The sequence below is a fragment of the Triticum aestivum genome, chromosome 1B (genome assembly GCF_018294505.1).
Source record: "Triticum aestivum cultivar Chinese Spring chromosome 1B, IWGSC CS RefSeq v2.1, whole genome shotgun sequence".
Taxonomy (NCBI): domain Eukaryota; kingdom Viridiplantae; phylum Streptophyta; class Magnoliopsida; order Poales; family Poaceae; genus Triticum; species Triticum aestivum.
The window spans coordinates 67,323,179-67,345,610 of NC_057795.1; the positions used below are offsets into that span (position 1 = coordinate 67,323,179).

Below are 22,432 nucleotides of genomic sequence, written 5' to 3' on the forward strand. Positions count from 1 at the left end.
TTGTTGCATTCTCTAACTTTCTCTTTCCACTTCCAGCCCCAGTCCACGACACGCCTCCTTCATGGCCTTACATTTTATAAAAAGGTGCCCTCCATCTCAGGGTGGACACAGTCCGGGCCGGTCCGGTCGGACCAGCCGGAGTTCACCACAGAGCACGCGCCGGAGCATGGCGATGCGGGGAGGGCGCTGGAGGCAGTGGAGCTCGTCGTGGAGATGCCATGCAGCTTTGGAAGAGTCAGAGGGAGCTAGAGGAGCCAAGAAGATCACCGGAGCAAGCTCATCGGCTACGAATTTGGCACGACGGCCGGTGGACGGAGATGAAAAAGACGATGCCTGATGCGGCGATGCAGGTCCTCGCACGTCGTGTTCGTTGGTGCATACGACAGATCCGAGTGGGGCGCGTCCAGTGGACATAGTTTCCAGGGCCAGCGAGTCGAGTAGCCGCGCGGACGACGGCCCCCGCAGCGGCGGACAAGAACGGTGACAGTTTCTTGTGCCCCCGCCATGCCTGGGTCGCCACACACTCCCCACAGCCCCGCCACGCCCCAGCCATGCCCCACTCGGTGCTCACCATGCCGCCGCCATGCTCCCGCCACGCTCCTGCCACGCCGATGCTTCGGTTTCTCGGTCCTGCGAGCTGGCTCGGTGAAAGCCCGGACCGGACCGACAAACTTTCGGGCTAGAATCTGCAGCTTGGACCGGCTGTTTTTTCCATCGGGCTAGGACCGAGCTGGCCCGGACCGAGCGGGCCACGAGCCGCTCCGAAAGACCGCTCGTGTCGTCCACCCTGACCTCCATCCTCCTCCGCCTGGCCGCACACGAAATATTTTGTTGCCTCGAGCTTGATGCCCCAGTTTGCCAAATTAGTACATAGAGCAAGTGACTCATGTTTCATCCTCCAGACAAACATCTGAATCTTCCTTGGACAGGACAAATTCCAGATTCGTTTCCAAGCCTGATCACTTAGTCCTTCAAATTGGCCGGCTAATACAGAACTACTTCCTGGGGCTCCGTTGCTTGATTGTTTAGCCAGCTCCTTGTGTAACGTGTAGGCACTCTTTACTGAATGCTCTCCTTTTGTGTCAAAATGCCACGCCACAAAATCTTCTACGTCTTCTCGAAGAGGGATCTGTAGAATATGCCGGCTGTCATCAGGCCAGAATGTGTCCCGGACTAGATGTTCGTCCCAGCTTCCAGAGATTGGGCAGATGAGCTCATTGACCTGTGTTAACAGATTTGTGCCCTTCGGTGTGATTACGCGCCTAGACCAGGCTCTAGGGATCCAAGGATCTGACCAAATGTTCACCTTTGTTCCGTCTCCAATTCTCCAAATGTAGCCCTGATTAATCAACTCCACTCCTTTCAGTATACTCGTCCGTCCAAGAATAAGATATGCCATCCTTCGGCTCTGTCATTAGAATATGATCATGTGGGTCATACCTCGCCTTTACGATTTTTGCACATAGGCTGTCTGGATTCAGCAACAATCTCCATGCTTGCCTAGAGAGCAAAGCTATATTAAAGCTGTGCATCTGTCGAAATCCCAGACCACCCAAGCTTTTCAGTTTTGGATAAGTTTTTCCCAGCTGATCCAATGCATCTTGTTTTCTTTGTCCTGCTGACTCCACCAGAACCGCCCAATCAACGTATTGATACCCGTGCAAATGGTTTTTGTCAGATCGAAGCAGGACATGGCACATGTAGGTATGGCCTGCGCCACTGTTTTAATATGTAAGAAGTGTTATCAGCAGCCGATGGCAACCGTTTTAAGATGTGAATATATGGGTTATATATACAATTTTCATGAGCAAATAGACTTTAGAGGAGGAGCTATACTCATCTATGCAGATACCAGCGTAAAACTACCCAAGTCGATGCCATGTCTGGCGATCTAGAATGAGTAGGTGATGTGTCCAACACTGTAAAAAGGAAGAAAAAAACATTTCGATTCTCAAACTACAGCTTGAGCCAATATCCCTTCAAGTGGAAGAAGAAAGTAATGATCAGTTCCACACCTTGTACGTGTCAGAAAGGACTGGTGTAAGCATGATCAAAGCTCAAAACTTGGTGCCAGGAACTAGCCTTCTAAGCATAACACTAAGACTGCTTAGTGTTTCTCCCACGAAAAAAAAGACTGCTTAGTGTTTTCCTTATGTAACATCTGAATTTTTGCACATTTGGCTAAAAGAAAGTTCCTCAGAATTTTGGGTTTTGAGTACATATTCTTATCCGGACCTAAATGTTTTCAACTATAATGACGAAATAATCTGACATATGTGATATGTGATCCAGAGAACTGTAACAACAGATGCACAAATATGTCCACCAATATAGTTTCCTACGTATCCAAAAAAAAAGCAGAGCATACCATACAAAAACTACGCACATCAATTATATTTTAAAAAACTGACTGGATACTAAGATAAGGTACAAAATAAAAAATGTCAGAGCTCCAAAGTATCTCCCTTATTTACACTCTTTTTTATCCCATTCTGTCGGAGTTAGTATGGCCAAGTTTTTCTGCAAGATGTGTTAACAGCATACTTCGGAGTTCCTTCCTACATTGATAGCCAGGTTGAAATTGCCAACAGTATGCCCATAGTTCCCAGGCCATACATCACAACAACATCTGAATTCTTGCCTTCCAGCTGTTCTAGCAGGGCCTCTGTCCATCCATGCGACCTTAATTGTGCTTCCTGGATGTTGAAATTAACAAAGTATTAGTCTCAGAATTTTATTTTATTTTGCAAAATTTACTAAAACTCACTTCCGTCTCTTCTATGTTTGATCTTCTTGCACTAGCCTCATTCTGTAACATGACATCGTCAAGTATATCATTTCCGATAGGAAGGGGGGTTTCTGCGTTATGTGCAGCTAAGAAGCCTGTGTAGGCTGAATCGGTGTGGATAGTCTTCATCACTGATCCAAAGAAATTTGTCACTGGGACCTGGTCAAAGCAAAATAGAAGGGGGAAAAGGCTTAGTCATGGAGAAGAGAGCAGCCATTAGAGATAGATATTATCTTGCCATTACCTCGTTTAAGGCACGCTTGTAAAGATCCATTCGATAATATGCAGTAGACAGCAGCATGGAAGGATCATATGAATTGAAAAGACTGGAACATAAAAAGCAAGGTTATAAAAACCAAAATTATGAAGATCAAGTGCTAATGTGGAGAACCACCCAGCTACTTTGTTTTTGGAAATATAAGATTGAATCTAGTTGACTGTCATTGTACGTAATTTAGAATAGAGGAAACAACTGATATAATTCTTAAGTGTACACAGAAAACAGTCAGCATTGAATTTAAAGTTCACTGCAATCTTATTAGCCTGCAGTTACAAGCCATGAATTTCAATTATTTTATGTAAGTTCAAAAGAAAGCACATTGATACACAAAGCCATGATGCACACCGCCCTTTCACATCATGTCACATAGAAGTTTGAAAATCAAACAAGAACATCAACTGTATCTTAATATAGAAACAGTGAAGCAAATTGTACAGCACACTTAAATCATCACCTTCACCTGGCATAACACAAAGTTCAACACCCAACACAAAAAAAAAGTAAATGGCTATTTTTTTCAGTAACTACATCATAGTAAGACATAACACAAAGTTCAACACCTTGTCATGCAGATAATTGATGAACTTTCAACCGTATACATAATCCAAGAGAATAACATGTAAAGTATTATTACCTGTTCAATGAAGCATTGCTATACATATTCAGCTTCTCAAAGAAAGCAAGTGTATGGAAGGTAAACCTATCCACAACAGAAACACCAATCTGCAACCAGAAATGATTAACATTAACCAGCTTCATGACAAGTAATAAGGTAATAATAAGTTTGCAAATATTATGTTCTCACGTCTGAGTCAAGATGGTGAGAGTAAGAGTTTTCCCCTTTCATGCTGCTACCAATGGCCAAAACGCCAGGTGATTGAAGCTGTATATATTAAACATATCAGGTACAGCCTTTAGACACAATTTTCATATAGAAAAGCGGAAAGGGTAAAGTCTACTCAAGCAGAGCAGATCCATATCTGAATATATAACTATGTAAACTATTATTCAAATCATGAAACACAGGTGGTTAGCATACCATTTGCACAAAAGCCATATGCAGCATTTGCCACTACTATATGCCAAACAGGTACTTCCTCCGTCCCATAATATAAGAGCGTTTTTAACACTACACTAGTGTCAAAAACGCTCTTATATTATGGGACAGAGGGAGTATTTCGTAACAAATAGGTAATGTACAGCGACAACTAATGTTACGAAGTGTATATGGTCATATGGAGAACAAATTCAGAAAGATGAACCCGGAATTAGTTGTGCCAAAAATAAATAGATAAATTGTGAAGAAAATGCATAGATGTACAACATGCTATAGTTTGCACACTTGGCAACAAATATATGAACGTCTGTGAACTGTACCCAAAAAGTAAAAAACATTGGACGGTTACAAAATGAAATGGATAATATGTATATCCGTGATTCGTATGTGTCAAGACGAACTTGTGGCAACTAGCAACAAACCTGTGAAAACAGAGTAGCAGCCTGGCAGGTATCTACCATAATCAACAACTCTTTAAATCTGAAAGGAAGACCAAGGTGAAATGGTCAGAACCAATGAAGCCAGAAATGAAGGGGCGCAAGCCAACATCCAAATGTTGATAATTAACCAATTCAACCTATGTTTCTCCTTCATTTGCTTTACTGCATCTGCTAAATCATGGCTCTGAAGTTCTTCATTATCTTGGAACTTTAGAAATTCATCCCCACCATGCCCAGTCATGTACAAAAGAATATGGCTTCCTTCATCACTTAAGAGACGCTTTGATCTTGGTACAGCACTCTCATGTCTTCCAGTCAAAACTCGCAAAAAGTTTTCAACTGTAACCTCGTAACCTCGGTAATCAACCTGTCATTAGAAAACCAAAAGAGTAACATCAGCATACTAAGATCAGATATTACTTTTTCTAATATAAATATCAGACTGCATAGCATTATGAGTGGACAACTTGGAGAATTGTCAGCTGCCACCTTCCGTAAATGACCTAACGAGCCATATTGAACTGTGTAGACTGTAGAGTGCCTTAAGTATCCATCGTTTTGCAAAATTTGACCATCTTTTAGGAGGCATTGTTTCATGATATTATCAATGAGAAAAACAAGATTGTAGGTATTGCAATATATCAATCATATGCCTATGGGCGTCTACTTGTTGAAAAAGAGGTCAAGTAGTTGTAGTGTGTCATTTACTGTGGCTATGCATGTTAGATATCATCAACTATTTCGTAGCTTTGGTACCTCATTGGTATCAACGATACATGCACATCATGGGCTGGGGAAAATATTGCACCCTAGGGGCTATCAAACTACAATGTTATGAATTCAGCAGCAATTTTTTCAGAGTAAAAGAGATTCACCTCAACATTGTCACCATAAAGATTAAGCTGGTGGTTCTCATTGTTGAACACTTGGGCAGGATAATTGTTACGAGGATTACAAGCCATATCATCCGCCAACATAAGTATTATCCGCTCGTCAGGTATTCCTAATCTCTTAACAGTCCTGGAAAAAATGGTATATTCAGTAATAAGGAATAACCTTACATAGGACATTGATTAACAATTGCATATAATGGCATAACTGTATTAAGTATACTACCTGTACAAAGACAGCGTGTTGGCCATATGTCTATAATTAAACCTGCATAACATTTCAATAATAGGTCAGAATTAAGTGGCAACAGGGATAAGCAGCAGAACCCAACATCAAGAAGACAACATAAAAGCATAAACCACATATTCAAATGTTATAGGTAGATGGGAACTAAACATGCATCTCAAGGGGAGAACTTCTAAAACATTGGCTGGTATTAACACAACAACAATTGTGCATATGCGCCTTCTTGCATTCTTCTTCTGCATATTCGAGGAAAAACTACAATTGTGCATGTGTTCATACCAAAATGTCTGTCGAAAGACACTTGTGCTCGCTGAACTTACATCATTACAGTCTAGACATTTTAAGCCATCATCATTATTATTACACACCCACAGAGAGAACGAATAAACTGTATTCAATTATTAGTTGTAAAACCACTGAGATCTCCGGTCATACTGATAATCAATGACGGAGCCACCTCCTGGCGACCCTGGGCGGCTTGCCCAGGTTCATGCTGGAACCTTTGTTCAAGCTATAGCAGGGCAGGAGAATTCGATAGGGAGCTTCATCGGCAAATGTTCATCAGCACGGTGACCATTAGCCTTGCCCAGGCTCTATGAACAGGCTGGCTCCACCACTGATGACAATATTAAACTATACGCAATCAGAAGAATAAAGCATACAGATGGATCCCAGCCAATGAGAAAAATCAAATCGCTCTGCATAGTGACAACGATATAATACTTAGCACACAGGGATGCACAAACTCATGAATACACAGGCGAATGAAATCTACACCAATTGGATCCAGATCCTTGCATGAACCGCGCGCACTTGTCAGCACTTACAGCAACACCCTTGTTTCTCTAGATCTCTCACTGCTACATTTGGCACACTGAACCTGAACCCACTACAGTCTACAGTTGCATTGATCCACAACAAACGGGCGCACGGCTAGGAAGCAACGAACGGCGTGGTGACGGTATGACGCGGGCATGATAGAGGGGTTCTCACCAGAAGCGGGATGTGCAGACGAGCACGGCCCAGTTGTTGTTGTGCACAGCCGCGGGAGACGACGCCGCCGGGGGCGCGGCGGAGGAGAAGGTGAGGAGCACGAGCAGCGGTAGCGTGTTGAGGAGGATGAGGAGAGCGGGCCGTGAGGGCCCGGGGTCCCGTCCGGCGAACGCCATGCTCGCCGCCGGAGCAGCGCGCGGGATCAGGAGCTGCCCTGAGCTGACGGACGGAGGTGGGGCGGAGCAGAGGTGGCGGCGGTGTCGTGGATGTCGAGGGGCGGGACGATGCTACCGGCGGCGACGCGACGCAGGCTACCCGATGCCGGGATCCATGGAGGAGGCGGCGGCGGCAGATCCGCTAACGTGGTGAAGCAAAGTCACCCGGCCACAGTTCCCTGACTTTGTTTCACAACCGTTAGATCAGAAATGAAAGGGGCAGATTGCCTGTGGCACTAAATCTGAGTCCGACGGTGTGGACGAATCCGTCATGTGTCCTGTGGAGCACGATGCAGCTGCGCTACGAGTGCGAGTCTTGCGCAAAAAATAAAAAATAAAAAAATGAAGTCAGTTTTTTGAAATTGTGTACCACTAACATTTTTTTAATTATATAAAATGGCTGAAATCAACTTTTTGAAATTAGTAAAATATGTACTCTCTCTGTTCCTAAATGTAAGTCTTTATAGAGATTCCAACAAAAGACTACATACGGAGCAAAATGAATGAATCTACACTCTAAAATATGTCCATATACATTCGTATGTCGTAGTCCATTTGAAATTTCTAACAATACTTATATTTAGGAACAGAGGGAGTATATTTGAAATGAATGAAATCAGTTATTTGAAATGATAGAAATTAGTTTTTTTTAATTTACTAGAATCGGTATTCTAAAATGAGTGATTTTTTAAATAAGTCAAATCAGTTTTTTCTAATAAGTGAATCTTTTGTTTCTTTCGCAAAAAGAAAGAATCTTTTGTTTGTTTAGAGAAATCGGTCTTTTGAGAAGAGCGGACTTTTAAAAAAAAATTAGTGAAATCAGTTTTTGAAATTAGTGAAATTTTCTTTTTTCGGTGAGTGAAATTTGCTATCTTGAATGAGTGAAATTAGTTTTTTGAAATGAATCGAATTGATATTTTGAATTCAATGGAATCATTTTTTTAATGACTAAACTCATTTTTTTTATTTTAATGAAATCGGTTTTTGTAATGAGTGAAAACATTTTTCAAATTGAGTGAAATGCCGACTGACCCACTCTAGCGGCTAGGTCATATCGCAGGTCATATTGATATTCTGGTTGTGCTGCCTCCTTGCCTTTTCGCGCGAGGTGGGGTGGGTGGTAGTTTGTCTTCTCCAGCAGGCCTGTCCCGTCCTCGAGGGGGGCGGTCTGGCTGGTTGCCTTGGGTCCGTCTTGGCGGTGCAGGCTCGATGGCCTCGTCATCGAATTGTGGCAGTAGCTTCCTCTTTGGGTAACTTTTGTTTTGTTACTCGTAGCCGTACCTTCTTCGGCTGCCAGGACCTTTGTCCGTCTGTTGTTGAGGGTGTCCGGTTCGGATTTGAGCTGCTGCTGATTCTTCTTGAAACTACGGGCGGTGGCAATAAGTTGTCGTTTGAACCGCTCCTGATCGAGCGGGTCTCCTGGTGTCGGTGTAAAACTGGCGGATCTCGGGTAGGGGGTCCCGAACTGTGCGTCTAAAGCTAATGGTAACAGGAGGCGGGGGACACGATGTTTACCCAGGTTCGGGCCCTCTCTATGGAGGTAATACCCTACTTCCTGCTGGATTGATCTTGATGATATGAGTATTACAAGAGTTGATCTACCACGAGATCGTAGAGGCTAACCTAGAAGCTAGCCTATGATTATGATTGTTTTTCTCCTACGGATTAAACCCTTCGTGATGTAGGGCGGAACCCTATGGGGACGATCTTTCACTTTTGGAGTGGATCCTACGGAGAAACACGAAGAACGCGTGGAAGAACACAAGGGAAATCACGGGGAGGAACGAGAGAAACACTCAACCGACAAGTTATTGATCACATGAGGGCTAGATCACCTAACACATAAGGTAGCAGAAGATTCAAAATCAACAAAGGAAAGATACAAGCGTAACCGTTCTTCTCCGTGAGGAGGTCTTGAGGGTCTTCCCTTGAAGGGGTCTTGAATCCGCTTGGGGGATCTTCTCCGAAGAGGTCGTGAGCTCCGAGAAGTAACCAAGTGGATGAGCAAGGCTCTCGCACAAAATATGAGCTAAACCTATGCTAACCCTAGCTAGGAGATGGGAGAGACCTATTTATAGTCGTAGTGCAAATGGGAGTCAAAGTGAAGGGGTACAAGGGCTTCAGCCCGTGGGCGCGGTCACTCAGGTCAGGTGCCGGACGTCCGGAGGGCGTCGGACGTCCGGAGGCTCGGGGCGGTCCGGACGTCCGGGAGTGCTCGGACTTCCGTAGATTCAGCTCTGTCGGGGATGCATCGGACATCCAGAGGGGCCCGGTCGTTTGGAGCTTCGGCACGACTCGGACGTCCGAAGACCGTCGGTCTACCGTAGATTCGGGTCGGTCTATGGTCGCTCGGTCGTCCGGTCCTCCTCGGACATCCGTAGATTTGGCTCGGGTGGTGAAGTACCGGACGTCCGGAGGGCTCGGTCGTCCGTGTCCTGGGAGTCATCGGATGTCCGATCTGGGTCGGTTGTCCGACGCCTGTAGCTTCCAAAGTAGCTCTTCTTCTTGTCCATCACGCTTGGGGTCCTCGCCGTCTTGACCCTTGCATGTAGCTGTTCCGTGGCTATTCTCCAAGCACCTGATCACACACAGAGTTTCTGAATGAGGTAGTAGCCATGTCTTGTGAGTAGGAAGAGAGAGTTCGGAGAGGAGCGAGTTCACCTTATCTTCAATAGCCTTAGCTCGAGCTCTTGTCATGGGTCCAAGTGGTGTTGAAGGAGATGTAGGTACGTCCATGGGGATGAGTGAGGGATGCTCCGCATCATCTCCCCCCTTGGGAAAGATCCGACCTCGGATCAAAAGCTTAATCTCCATGGTATGGCGTGAGGTCCTTGACGTTGAAGATGTCGCTCACATTGTACTTGTCTCGTGGTAGGTCGATCTTTTAGGCATTGTCGTTGTAGCGTGCTAGCACCTTGAAGGGTCCATCGTCTCGAGGGAGAAGCGGTCCTTGTGAAGGTGTAGCCACACGAGATCGCCAATGTTGAAGATCATGGGTTGCTTGTTGACGTTGAGCTTGGTCGCTAGTCGTTGTACTTGGCACTCGATGGTGTGCCTTGTATCCTCATGCATCTTCTTGATGTAGCTTGCCCGTGCACTCGCATCCATGTTGGTGTGCTCTTGTAGAGGAAGAGGTAGAATGTCCAATGGTGACAACGGGTTGAAGCCATAGACGACCTCGAAGGGGGACTTGTCAGTAGTCGAATGTCGTGCACGGTTGTAGGCGTACTCGGCGATGGGTAGACATGCTTCCCACTCCTTGATCTTCTTATTGATCAACACGTGAAGTAGAGTGGAGAGTGTATGGTTCATCACCTCCGTTTGGTCGTTGGTTTGAGGATGATATGCCGAAGAGAACAAGAGCTTGATCCCTAGCTTGGCGCATAGCGTCTTCCAAAAGTAACTCAAGAACTTGACGTCGCGGTCCGAGACAATCGTCTTTGGCACTCCATGTAGTCGCAAGATTTCCCTACAAAAGAGATTGGCAATATGTGAAACATCGTCTATCTTGTTGCAAGGAATGAAATGTGCCATCTTAGAAAATCGGTCCACAACAGCAAAGACGGAATCCTTGCCATTTTGAGTTCTAGGCAAACCAAGTACAAAATCCATGCTAATGTCTTCCCAAGGTTGATAAGGAATAGGAAGGGGCATGTAAAGACCATGGGATTGAGCTTTAGACTTAGCTTTGCGACATGTAGAGCAACGGTTGGTGAAGCGTGAGACGTCACGGAACATCTTGGGCCAAAAGTAGTTCTTGGAGAGCGTGGCGAATGTCTTGTCGCGTCCAAAGTGTCCCATGAGTCCGCCTCCATGAGCCTCTTGCAAAAGGAGCAAACGAAGAGAAGACTCGGGAATGCAAAGTTTGTTAGCTCTCATAAGATAATCATCCTTTATGTAGTATCGTTCCCAAGACGTGTGTGTCAAACACTTAGCATAAGGAGTAGCAAAAGAAGGATCATGCTCATACAAGTCTTTTATATGCTCAAAACCTACAACATTCAACTCGAGTTTAGTGACAAGAGTGCATATGTGTGAAAGTGCATCCGCAACTACATTTTCCTTACCCTTAATGTATTTGATCACATAGGGGAAAGATTCAATAATTCACTCCATTTGGCATGACGCTTATTTAACTTAGTTTGACCTTTTAAGTACTTAAGTGTTTCATGATCGGTATGGATGACAAACTCATGAGGTCGAAGGTAATGTTCCCAAACATGTAGCACACACACTAAAGCATACAATTCTTTGTCATAAATGGGATAGTTAAGTTGAGCACCGGAGAGTTTTTCACTAAAATATGCAATGGCTCGTTTTTCTTGCATCAAAACTCCGCCAATTCCGGTACCACTTGCATCACAATGAACCTCAAAAGTTTTCTCAAAGTTGGGCAAAGCAAGAATCGGAGCATGAGTAAGCAAGGACTTGAGCTCATCAAAAGTGGTGGATTGCAAAGATGCCCAAACAAAAGTAGCATTCTTCTTACTCAAGGCATGCAAAGGAGCGGCAATAGTGCTAAAGTCTTTCACAAAGCAACGATAAAAACCTGCGAGACCAACAAAACTACGCACTTGTTGCAAATTGGTGGGTTGGGGCCAAGTTTTAACTGCCTCAATCTTAGATTCATCAACATGGACACCCTTGGAAGAGACAACAAAACCCAAGAAAACCACTTTGTCAACACCAAACGTGCATTTTTTCAAGTTTGCATAAAGACGTTCCTTGCGAAGGGTTTGCAAAACAGCCCTAACATGATTAATATGCTCTTTCATGGTTTTGCTAAACACAAGAATATCATCGAAGTAAACCACAACAAAGACTCCAATATAAGGGCGAATCACATGATGCATAAGATGCACGAAAGTACCGGGAGCCTCCGATAAACCCATAGGCATAACTAACATCTCATATAAGCCAAATGAAAGCAGTTTTCCATTCATCACCCTCTTGTATGCGGATTTGATAATAGACACTTTTAAGATCAATTTTTAAGAAAAAGTTGGCTCTGCTAAGTTCATCAAGCATATCATCTAAGCGAGGAATGGGATGCCTATAGCGAACGGTAATAGCATTTATAGGTCTACAATCAGAACACAAGTGAAAACTTTCATCTGGTTTAGGCACAAATATAACGGGAACGGCACAAGGGCTTAGGCTTTCACGTACATGACCGTTGTCGATGAGTTGTTGTACTTGCCGTTGAATCTCCTCGGTTTCTTCGGGGTTGACGCGGTATGGAGCTTTGTTTGGAAGTGGTGCTCCGGGGATGAGGTCGATTCCATGCTCAATGCCTCGTAGAGGAGGTAGACCCGGAGGTAGCTTATCGGGGAAAACATCTTGGAATTCTTGCAAAAGAGATTGAAACACTAAAGGTAGCTCGTGAGAGGTGTTAGCGTTTGGTTCCCCATCCTTGCACACAAGGACAAAGTGCATCACACTCGATGGGTTCTGACACACTTCTCTCATCTCACTTTTGGTGGCAAATAGGACTAGGTTCTTCTCTCTGGGCGAAGAGGCGCTCAAGTTTGGCTTGTGGCTCTCACTCACTTTTGGGTGGATCACTTTCTCACTCTTCTCTCCATGATGGGTGGCTTGCTTGTCATCTATCACTTGACTAGGAGACATAGGTCGTAGCACATATTCCTTCCCTTTCATCTTGAAGCTATAGTGATTGGTGCGCCCGTTATGGATGACACCACAGTCGAATTGCCATGGTCGACCAAGAAGGAGGTGGCAAACGGTCATTGGGACCACATCACACTCCAAAGTGTCCTCATATGCACCAATTTTGAAGGAGACTTGGACCGTATGCTCAACTCGAATAGTGCCAGAGTCACTTAGCCATTGAACCTTGTAGGGGTGCGGGTGCTTCCTCTTGACTAATTGAAGCTTGGATCATAGTTCTTCACTTGCCAAGTTGTGGCAACTACCTCCATCGATGATGACCTTGACGGACCTTCCATTGATGCCGGCCTTTGTGTGGAAGATGTGGCATCTTTGGTCTTCTTCTTGTTGATGTTGAAGAGTCAAGACCTTGGAGACAACGAGAGCGGGGCTTGGATCCTCATCACAAAAGACTTGATCATCTTCATCCTTGTTTACTTGCCAGTGCATGGCCACTTGCTCAATAGCTTCCATCTCCTCTTCACTCATGGAGTCATATGTACCATCGTCGTTGAGGATCATGGTGTGCTTGTTTGTGCATTCATATGATTTGTGGCCTCGGCCGCCGCAAGTGAAACACTTGAAGGAGCTTGTCTTGACGGTCTCATCGGTCGGAGTAGATGATGAAGCACGCGACTTGAAGTTGCTTGTAGTAGGAAGAGGACGATTTGAGCTTGTCGAAGTTTTCTTGTAACTTGACTTGTCGTCATTGCTTGTAGTTGGTTTGGTTAAAGTAGAAGTTGGAGGAGTCGTTGAAGCTTGGTTGTTGGAGAAGCCGTAGGTCTTGGATGAGTACTTGGCATACTTGAAGTCATCTTGCACTTGGCATTCCGCCTTGGTAGCTTGATGCACGAGCTCAATGAGGTTGGAGTAGGGTTGGAAATCGGCAATCTTCTTGATGGGATGATTGAGTCCATTCAAGAAACGTGCCATAGTTTGCTCATCATCTTCCATGACATTGGCTCGGATCATGGCTATCTCCATTTCCTTGTAGTATTCTTCAACACTCTTTGTTCCTTGCTTGAGGAGTTGTAGCTTTTTGAAGAGATCGCGGTTGTAGTAGGTGGGCACAAAGCGTGCTCGCATGACATCCTTCATTTGAGCCCAAGTGGTGATTGGAGGTTCACCTCTTGCTTGTCGGCACTCAAGGACTTGTTCCCACCATATGATCACATAGTCTTGGAACTCAAGTGATGCCATAGCGATCTTCTTCTCTTCCTCATAGTTGTGCAAACGCAAAATTTTGTCGACCTTCAATGCCCATGAGAGGTACTCTTCCGGATCATTGCTTCCATTGAACTTGGGCATTGTGAACTTGAGCTTGCCATAGCGTTGCTCTTCATTGTGTTGTTGGCGATGGTGATGATGACGTCCTTGACATGGAGGATAGTCATCCGCATGTTGCTCTTGGCGCGGAGGAAGTCCATGATCAACTTGCTCTTGTTGAACTTGAGGAAGAAGAGGAGCTTGACGAGCTTGTGGAGGAGCTTGATGAATTTGACGTTGTACTCGCGGTTGGTAGTTCCTCTCTTGGATTTCTTCTCGAAGGGCTTCCTCTTGATTGCACCGCTCGTGATTGCGGTTGGCGATTGCTCGACTTGATTCTTGAAGGGCATGTTGTGCCTCAAGAGCTTGTGCTTAACGTTGTTGTTGTTGAAGACGTTGAGCCTCGGCGTCTTGTTCCTCTTGGTGTAGACGTGCTCGTTCTTCCTCTTGGCGACGTAGACGTTGTCGTTCTTGAGCTTGTGCAAAAGCAACTTGGTGTGGTGGAGGATGAGGTAGATGCTCGTCGACTTGCTCTTGTGAATGCTTGTCATGTAGCGGGTTACGAGCTGCATGGCGATCTTGATGCGCGGCTCGTCGTAGAGTGTTCGATGACGGTGTACTTGAGTCGGAGAAGATGTCGTTGGTGTGTCGACTCGAGTGGCTCCGTCTTGAGGATGAAGAAGTGGAAGGATGGCGGTTCCTCATCAAGGCGCGGATCTCGTCCATTCTTGCATCATTCTCTTGCTTGTGAGCGTCGAATTTGTTGTCGAAGTAGTCTCTTGTACGTTGCTCGAAGAGTCGCAAGTCGGTGGCGAGGTTGTCGATGCGGTCACTCATTGCTTGTTGCTCTTGGTGTAACGCCCTTTGAGCTCCAAAGAGGTGGCTCTTGGTGACGAATGATGACATGTCATCGCCGTTCTCGATGAGGGGTGGATTGGTAGAAGAACTTGGCCTATCCATCATTCCAAACAAAATGTAAGTGGTAGACGGAGAAGAACGTATACCAAATGTACCTTGACCGATGTTGAAAATGAATCAAGTTCACTCAAATGCGGACAATGAAATAGCACTTTTGGTACCAATTCTTGTCGGTTCTCACACCTACACAAATAAAAGCTTATGGTGGAGCTTGGTTAGGATGGTGGCAGAAAATTTGATGCAATTGTAAGTGAGCCTCAATAATGTTGGAAAAGATTCACAAATTTTCAAATGCAACAAGTAGACCAAACAAGTAATGGTACACGGAAACACACACGCAAATAGATAAGTAGGATTGTGCAAACCAAAAGTGAGCCAAAATGTGGAGACCATGAAAATGCTCTTGTTGCACAATACTAGAGAGACGCTAGCACGATTGCACAATAGGCGGATACGGAACTTGTGCACAACCTACTAGGCAAAATGCAACTATCTCTATCCCACGTATGCTATATGTATGGTATTTCGGTTCTATGATCCAAGATGATCGGATATGGCAATCTTAATGTAGTATGATGCTATGGTTCTTGCTTATAAGCTCTTTGCTTATCTTTCCTCTTTGCTTAAAAGCTTGGATGGCTCTTTTATTTTTGAGCTCTTTTCTCATGCAAAACTTCACGAACCAAGATAGCAATTGTGTATGCAGTGACAATTTTGTGACAAACAAGTTGATCCCAAGATATGCACCACTATGGTATGGTATGTATGCTATGGAGTATGATCACTAATTTGCACAAGTCACATTGCCGGAAATACTCAATGGCTAGTCTTGATGGGTAAGCTACGCAAAATGAGGCAATGTGGGTATCAATGCAATTGCAAGGTATGACAAAGATGTCGTCGATGTTACCGTCCTTGGCAATGATGAGACCCTTGCAAAGATGAGCCGTGGTGATGACGAAGTCGAACCGTACCTAGATAGCCGAAACACAATAGGACACGGGAGGCACAACTCAAAATCTCAAGGACCAAAACGTGTCAAAATCATCATAGGAGGTATCGAGGAGGATGGTTGTGTATGTGGGTTTGGAAGATTTGGTGGCAGGTCGAGCTGTGGTGGTGGCCGAACTGAACAATATTCAGTTTCATCAGAGATTCACGGACGTCCGGTTTTTACGGTCGTCCAGTCGTCGGACGTCCGGCGGTTCCGGTCATCCAGTGCCTGGGAAAAAATCGGGCACGTGAAGAACAACACGATTTCGGGGTGGAAGAAGATGGAGATGTCGAAATCGAGCGGATTAGTGGATGGAAAAGGGTGCGGAGGGTGGGGAAAGCTAGATCCACACGCAGCAACACAAATCCATGGACCAAATCCAACAAAATTTCAACTCACCAACAAATCACAAAAAAATTTGGGGCTATTTTTGGTGGGGATTTTCGGATTTAGGACGAAAACAACAAAATCAAGCTAGAAAACACGAGGTAGGGTCTCCAAAAATGTGATCAACGTGGCTCATGATACCAAGATGATGTAGGGCGGAACCCTATGGGGACGATCTTTCACGTTTGGAGTGGATCCTACGAAGAAACACGAAGAACGCGCGGAAGAAGAAATCATGGGGAGGAACGAGAGAAACACTCAACCGACAAGTTATTGATCACACGAGGGCTAGATCACCGAACACATAAGGTAGCACAAGATTCAAAATAAACAAAGGAAATATACAAGCGTAACCGTTCTTCTCCGTGAGGAGGTCTTGAGGGTCTTCCCTTGAAGGGGTCTTGAATCCGCTTGGGGGATCTTCTCTGAAGAGGTCGTGAGCTCCGAGGAGAAGTAACCAAGTGGATGAGCAAGGCTCTCACACAAAATATGAGCTAAACCTATGCTAACCCTGGCTGGGAGATGGGAGAGACCTATTTATAGTCGTAGTGCAAATGGGAGTCAAAGTGAAGGGGTACAAGGGCTTCAGCCCGTGGGTGCGGTCACTCAGGTGCCGGACGTCCGGAGGGCGTCAGACATCCGGAGGCTCGGGACGGTCCGGACGTCCGGGAGTGCTCTGTCGGGGATGCGTCGGACGTTCGGAGGGGCCCGGTCGTTCGGAGCTTCGGGACGTCTCGGACGTCCGAAGACCGTCAGTCTTCCATAGATTTGTCTCGGTCACTGGTCACCCGGTCGTCCGGTCCTCCTCGAACAACCGTAGATTTGTCTCGGGTGGTGAAGTACCGGACATCCGGAGGGCTCGGTCGTCCGTGTCCTGGGAGTCGTCGGACGTCCGATCTGGGTCGGTCGTCTGACCCTGTAGCTTCCAAAGTAGCTCTTCTTCTTGTCCATCACGCTTGGGGTCCTCGCCGTCTTGGCCCTTACATGTAGCTGTTCCGTGGCTATTCTCCAAGCACCTGATCACACATAGAGTTTCTGAATGAGGTAGTAGCCATGTCTCATGAGTAGGAAGAGGGAGTTCGGAGAGGAGCGAGTTCACCTTATTTCCATTAGCCTTAGCTCGAGCTCTTGTCATGGGTCCAAGTGGTGTTGAAGGAGATGTAGGTACGTCCATGGGGATGAGTGAGGGATGCTCCGCATCACTCCGGTTTATATAGACACCGGAGGGGGCTAGGGTTACACAGAGTTGGTTACAGAGAAAGGAATCTACATATCCAAATCGCCAAGCTTGCCTTCCACGCAAAGGAGAGTCCCCTCTGAACATGGGACGAAGTCTTCCATCTTGTATCTTCATAGCCCAATAGTCCGGCCAATGTATATAGTCCGGCTGTCCGAGGACCCCTTAATCCAGGACTCCCTCAGTAGCCCCTGAACCAGGCTTCAATGACGATGAGTCCGGCACGCAGATAGTCTTCGGCATTGCAAGGCGGGTTCCTTCTTCAAATACTCCAAATTAGATCTTGAACACAAGAATCATGTCCGGCTCTGCAAAACAAATTCCACACACCACCGTAGAGAGTAAATATTCCACGAGTGTAACTTTCTGACAACTTTTCCATAGCGTGACATCACGCTGCGGCCCGGTCATTATTCGAACCGTTTTACCAACCTGCTACTCCATGTTTCACGAGGCGGTTTTATTGGCACATCTTGTTGAAGCAGAGATCGTGTTCCCTTAACACGGGATACTCATCAATACGGGCGTGGGTAACCCAACCGTCCATTGGTATGATTCCTTGGGAATAGGCAAGTGTCAAAGGCCACGCGGGGGACGTTTGATATTCATCCTCTTTATAAAGAGGCCAAGGCCCGTCTTTTCTTTCCACGCTTAAATCTCACCTCCTCCCACCTCGAGTTCCAACACCCAAGGCTTAGCCCAAGCGCTTCGGCCCTCCAACCATGTCCGGATCCAGCCTTCAAGGCCGGTGGACTGCCTCTTCTGTCATGGAGGAGGACACCATGAAGCTTAGGGAGGCAAGGTACTTGACTGCGAAAATCCTTCACAGGCTTCCTGCTCAAGAGCAGGTTATCCCTACTCCCAGATCCAATGAGAGGGTTGTATTTATCCCCCACTTCCTATGAGGACTAGGCTTTGGCCTTCATCCTTTCTTCAGAGGGCTCATGTTCTACTACGGGCTAGATTTTCATGATCTAGCTCTGGACTCCTTCCTCCACAGCTCGTCATTCATTATCGTGTGTGAGGCCTTCCTCCGCATTACTCCACACTTTGGCTTATGGCTCAAGACCTTCAATGTGAAGCCGAAGATAATCGACAGGAGACACGCGGAGTGCGGAGGTGCTATAATAAGCAAATTTACCGATGTTTTATGGCCAAAGGGTTCCTTCCCAGAAGCTTCCGACCTATGGCAGCGGGAGTGGTTTTATATCACAGCACCCCGTCGCAGAAAGTGGCGCCCACACCTGCCTTCCGGTCTGGTTCTCCGCCACAACTTGCATCATGGGTCAACAAGGGGCTGGACTGGGGATCACCTGATGAAGTGCGGATATTGCAAAGCCACATTCAACATCTTATCGAAAAGAACATCAGTCTTGTCAAAGTAATTCAAGTAATGCCAGTCCGTCGGGTCCTACCATGCCAGCGACGACCTCTCCGTATGTGGGAGTTCAATCCGGAAGGACCGCGGACCATTCAGCACTTCTTCGGCATGACGCTCGAAGGAATGTATAAATTATTCTTCGGATCACGAAAAAAGTGTCCGGACACTACAGAGGACGCAAGCCTTGACTGCTACCGTCCAGATACCCCGGTAAGTACTCAACAACCGAACATATTTCTGTAATGTTTATTATAACATTACTCTAAGAATCCATCCTCGGTCAAGGCTGGATAAAGAAGGCGGAGAGGATCAGGTGTTTGGCCCCTCTTCCCGAAGATTCAACGGATCCGATATTAACCAGGATGCTGGCCCGTGCACCTTATCAAGTGCCATCAGGAGAGGACAAGGAGAGGAGTGGATAAGTCAAAAGTGGCCTCCATGTCGGAGGTACGTCACACACCATATCCGGGGAAATTGGAACTCCCGTGTCTGAGGATGATCGGGGAGGAGAATCTAATATTCCCTCCCCCCACAGGAAGAAAAGAGCCGCCCCGAAGACCTGAAGGCGGAGGCCTCCAAGCAAGGGAAGAAACCCCTATCAGGGAGCGCGGATTCGGGAGGCGACTTTGCCGCAGTGCCCACAAGAGGGCTAGCCTTTAGCCGATCCGTAAGTGAACATAGGTGTTTGATAAGCATATCCCGTTCTTTTCCTATTTGTGAGAGTAATATTTGAGATGCGTGTTTTTGCAATTCGGCCTGTAGCCTTCCTCAACAATCTTCGTCTTCGCGGGATCTTCTTTCGGAGATGATGGAGAGCGAAACGCCTCCTCATACCTCCCCGCCCTATGAGGCGGACGAACCCGAGGTGTCGTCCCGGAGGATATCTCCCGATCCTCCAAGGAGGACAAGGCCAGAAGGTGACTCTTCGGTCGCTTGAGGTCCGGGGTGTTCGGCTCCTTGAGAGACCGAAAACAAAAGCCCCGGACTATCCGATATACATCTGGATATGTTGATGGGTCTTCTACGGCAAGCGCCTGTCTCAGAGGAACATCGTACCTTAATGGGTATGGTGATTAAGAGAATTTCGTCCGCAAAAAGTGGATTGAATGAAGCCTTTATGAGCCTACTAAGAGCCTTTGAGGTACGTAATGTGGCATTTTTTAATTGTACCGTAAACGCAAGGTGCACTGTGTATAGATAGTAGCCCCTGAGACTCTGGTTGCCATCCGAACGAGGCGATCAGAGGATCAAAAAAGAAATAATCTCAAGTAATAATTTTGCCAATTTTGTACACAGGCGGCTGCAGCCCCGGCAACTGCCCTGCCTCGGTACCCAAGTCCAAACTCTTTCATTTTGAGGATTATTGGATCAAACAGCCTGGGTTCTTCACTGTGGTCCAAAGGTCGTGGACTAAACGCTGCCACGCCTCAAACACAGCCAAAGTGCTCTACAAAAAGCTCAAGACGCTGCGGTATGACCTCAAGAAGTGGAGCAAAAAAATCTCCAAGCTCTCGATGCTCATCGATAACTGCAACAAGACCCTCTTGGAGATCGATGGCCTAGAGGAAAGGAGGAGATTGTCTGTCCCACAGACCAACTTTAGGTTGATCCTGAAACATCACCTTCTCCATTTGCTAGACTGCAAGAAACAATACTGGAAAAAGCGTTGCACAGTCAGATATTTCAAATTTGGAGACAGCAATACTAAATTCTTCCACAGAGTGGCAACTGAACGATACCATAGGAACAATATTGCATATCTCCGATTACCTGATGACTCAATAATTCATGATCACGTGGGTAAGGAGGCGGTGCTTTTTCAAGTGTTTAAGGAAAGACTGGGATGATCTAACCAAACCAGCATGAAGTTTGACCTGTCTCGGATCATCAAAAAAGTCGATGGACTTCAAGATTTGTCTGCCCCCTTCCGCAAGGAAATTGACCAGGTGATCAAAGAGATGCCCGCTGATCGTGCTCCAGGCCCTGATGGTTTTAGTGGCAGCTTCATCAAGTCGTGCTGGCACATTATCAAAAATGACTTTTATCGTCTCTGCTTTGAGTTTCATGCAGGTACACTGGACCTTGAGAGTCTGAACACAGGGTTTATCACTCTCATCCCCAAGATCCAGTCGCCTGAAACTGCAAACGACTATCGCCCAATAACGTTGCTGAACTGCTGCCTTAAGATTCTGACCAAGCTGCTAGCAAACCGTCTGCAACGTGTCATTCTTAAGATCATCCACCGAAATCAGTATGGATTCTTGAAAGGACGATCAATCCGAGACTGTGTTGCTTGAGCGTATGAGTTCATTCATCAGTGCCAAGCCTCGGGGCGTCAGGTTGCAATCTTGAAGCTGGATTTCGCTAAAGCCTTCGACACGATCGAACATGCCCCGATGATGGACATTATGAAGTGCATGAGCTTCAATGATCGATGGCTTGGGTGGATCAAGTGCCTGTTTTCGACGGCAAAGTCCTCTGTTCTCCTTAATGGGACCCCGGGCAGGCAATTCTTCTGCTTGCATGGGGTGCGCCAAGGGGACCCGCTATCTCCTCTTATCTTCGTGCTCGCGGCCGATCTGCTGTAAGCGACCATCAATGACGCATATAGAGCCGGTGATATCCAGCTGCCCATCCCCGCCCATGAGGGTGATTACCCCGTGATTCAGTATGCCGACGATACAATCCTGGTGATGCCCGCTGATAACCCACAAGTATAGGGGATTGCAACAGTTTTCGAGGGTAGAGTATTCAACCCAAATTTATTGATTCGACACAAGGGGAGCCAAAGAATATTCTCAAGTATTAGCAGCTGAGTTGTCAATTCAACCACACCTGGAAACTTAGTATCTACAGCAAAGTGTTTAGTAGCAAAGTAATATGATAGTGGTGGTAACGATAACAAAAGTAAAGACAGCAAAAGTAATGTTTTTGGTATTTTGTAGTGATTGTAACAGTAGCAACGGAAAAGTAAATAAGCGAAAACCAGTATATGGAAAACTCGTAGGCACCGGATTAATGATGGATAATTATGCCAGATGTGGTTCGTCATGTAACAGTCATAACATAGGGTGACACAGAACTAGCTCCAGTTCATTAATGTAATGTAGGCATGTATTCTAAATATAGTCATACGTGCTTATGGAAAAGAACTTGCATGACATCTTTTGTCCTACCCTCCCGTGGCAGCGGGTGAAAGTGTGTTATATCGACTAGAGGGGGGGTGAATAGGCGATTTTTATGAATTCTTCACTGAGGAATTTGCCGGTGAGGAAATTCCTTAGCGAAGAACTACTTGCAGCGGAATAAGTACTCAGAAGTAAGCATAACGGAATACATGCATGGTCATCATGATGAAATGAAGACACATACAGAGTACAGAAAGCGTAAACACAGGATAAGACAAGATGAAGACAAACAGACTGAAGAAATTGAACTGAGGAAATTGAGAAAGTCTTTAGTCAAAGTCTTCAAACACAGATATGAACAATCACTCAACACAGTAATGAGGAAATGAAAGAGTTGAGGGAATGGAACCAGTAAGGTTGGTGAAGACAATGATTTGGTAGACCAGTTCCAACTGATGTCTCAGTTGTACGTCTGGTTGGAGCGGTTGAGTATTCAAACTCGAGGACACACAATCCCGGACACCCAGTCGCTGAGCACGCAGCT

General features: G+C 46.0%; 1 protein-coding gene across 1 annotated transcript; it reads right to left on the bottom strand.

Moving 5' to 3' along the window:
• Positions 1–2,255: 2,255 nt before the first annotated feature.
• On the bottom strand, positions 2,256–7,118 carry LOC123107509 (putative GPI-anchor transamidase). The gene is made up of 10 exons (XM_044529496.1): positions 6,696–7,118; positions 5,682–5,723; positions 5,441–5,585; positions 4,703–4,932; positions 4,548–4,605; positions 3,874–3,951; positions 3,703–3,791; positions 3,033–3,114; positions 2,768–2,947; positions 2,256–2,696 (listed from the first exon to the last, which is right to left on the bottom strand). The coding sequence occupies exons 1-10, from the start codon at positions 6,869–6,871 to the stop codon at positions 2,559–2,561; spliced, it is 1,218 nt and encodes a 405-aa protein (XP_044385431.1). The 5' UTR covers positions 6,872–7,118; the 3' UTR covers positions 2,256–2,558.
• Between the last annotated feature and the right edge of the window lie 15,314 nt (positions 7,119–22,432).

Coding starts and splice junctions, on each gene's coding strand:
- LOC123107509 (XM_044529496.1), bottom strand. CDS start 6,871: ATGGCGTTCGCCGGACGGGACCCCGGGCCCTCACGGCCCGCTCTCCTC. Junction 4,606..4,702: donor CAAATGAAGGAGAAACATAG/GTTGAATTGGTT, acceptor TCTTCCTTTCAG/ATTTAAAGAGTTGTTGATTA. Junction 3,115..3,702: donor AGCAATGCTTCATTGAACAG/GTAATAATACTT, acceptor TTTATGTTCCAG/TCTTTTCAATTCATATGATC.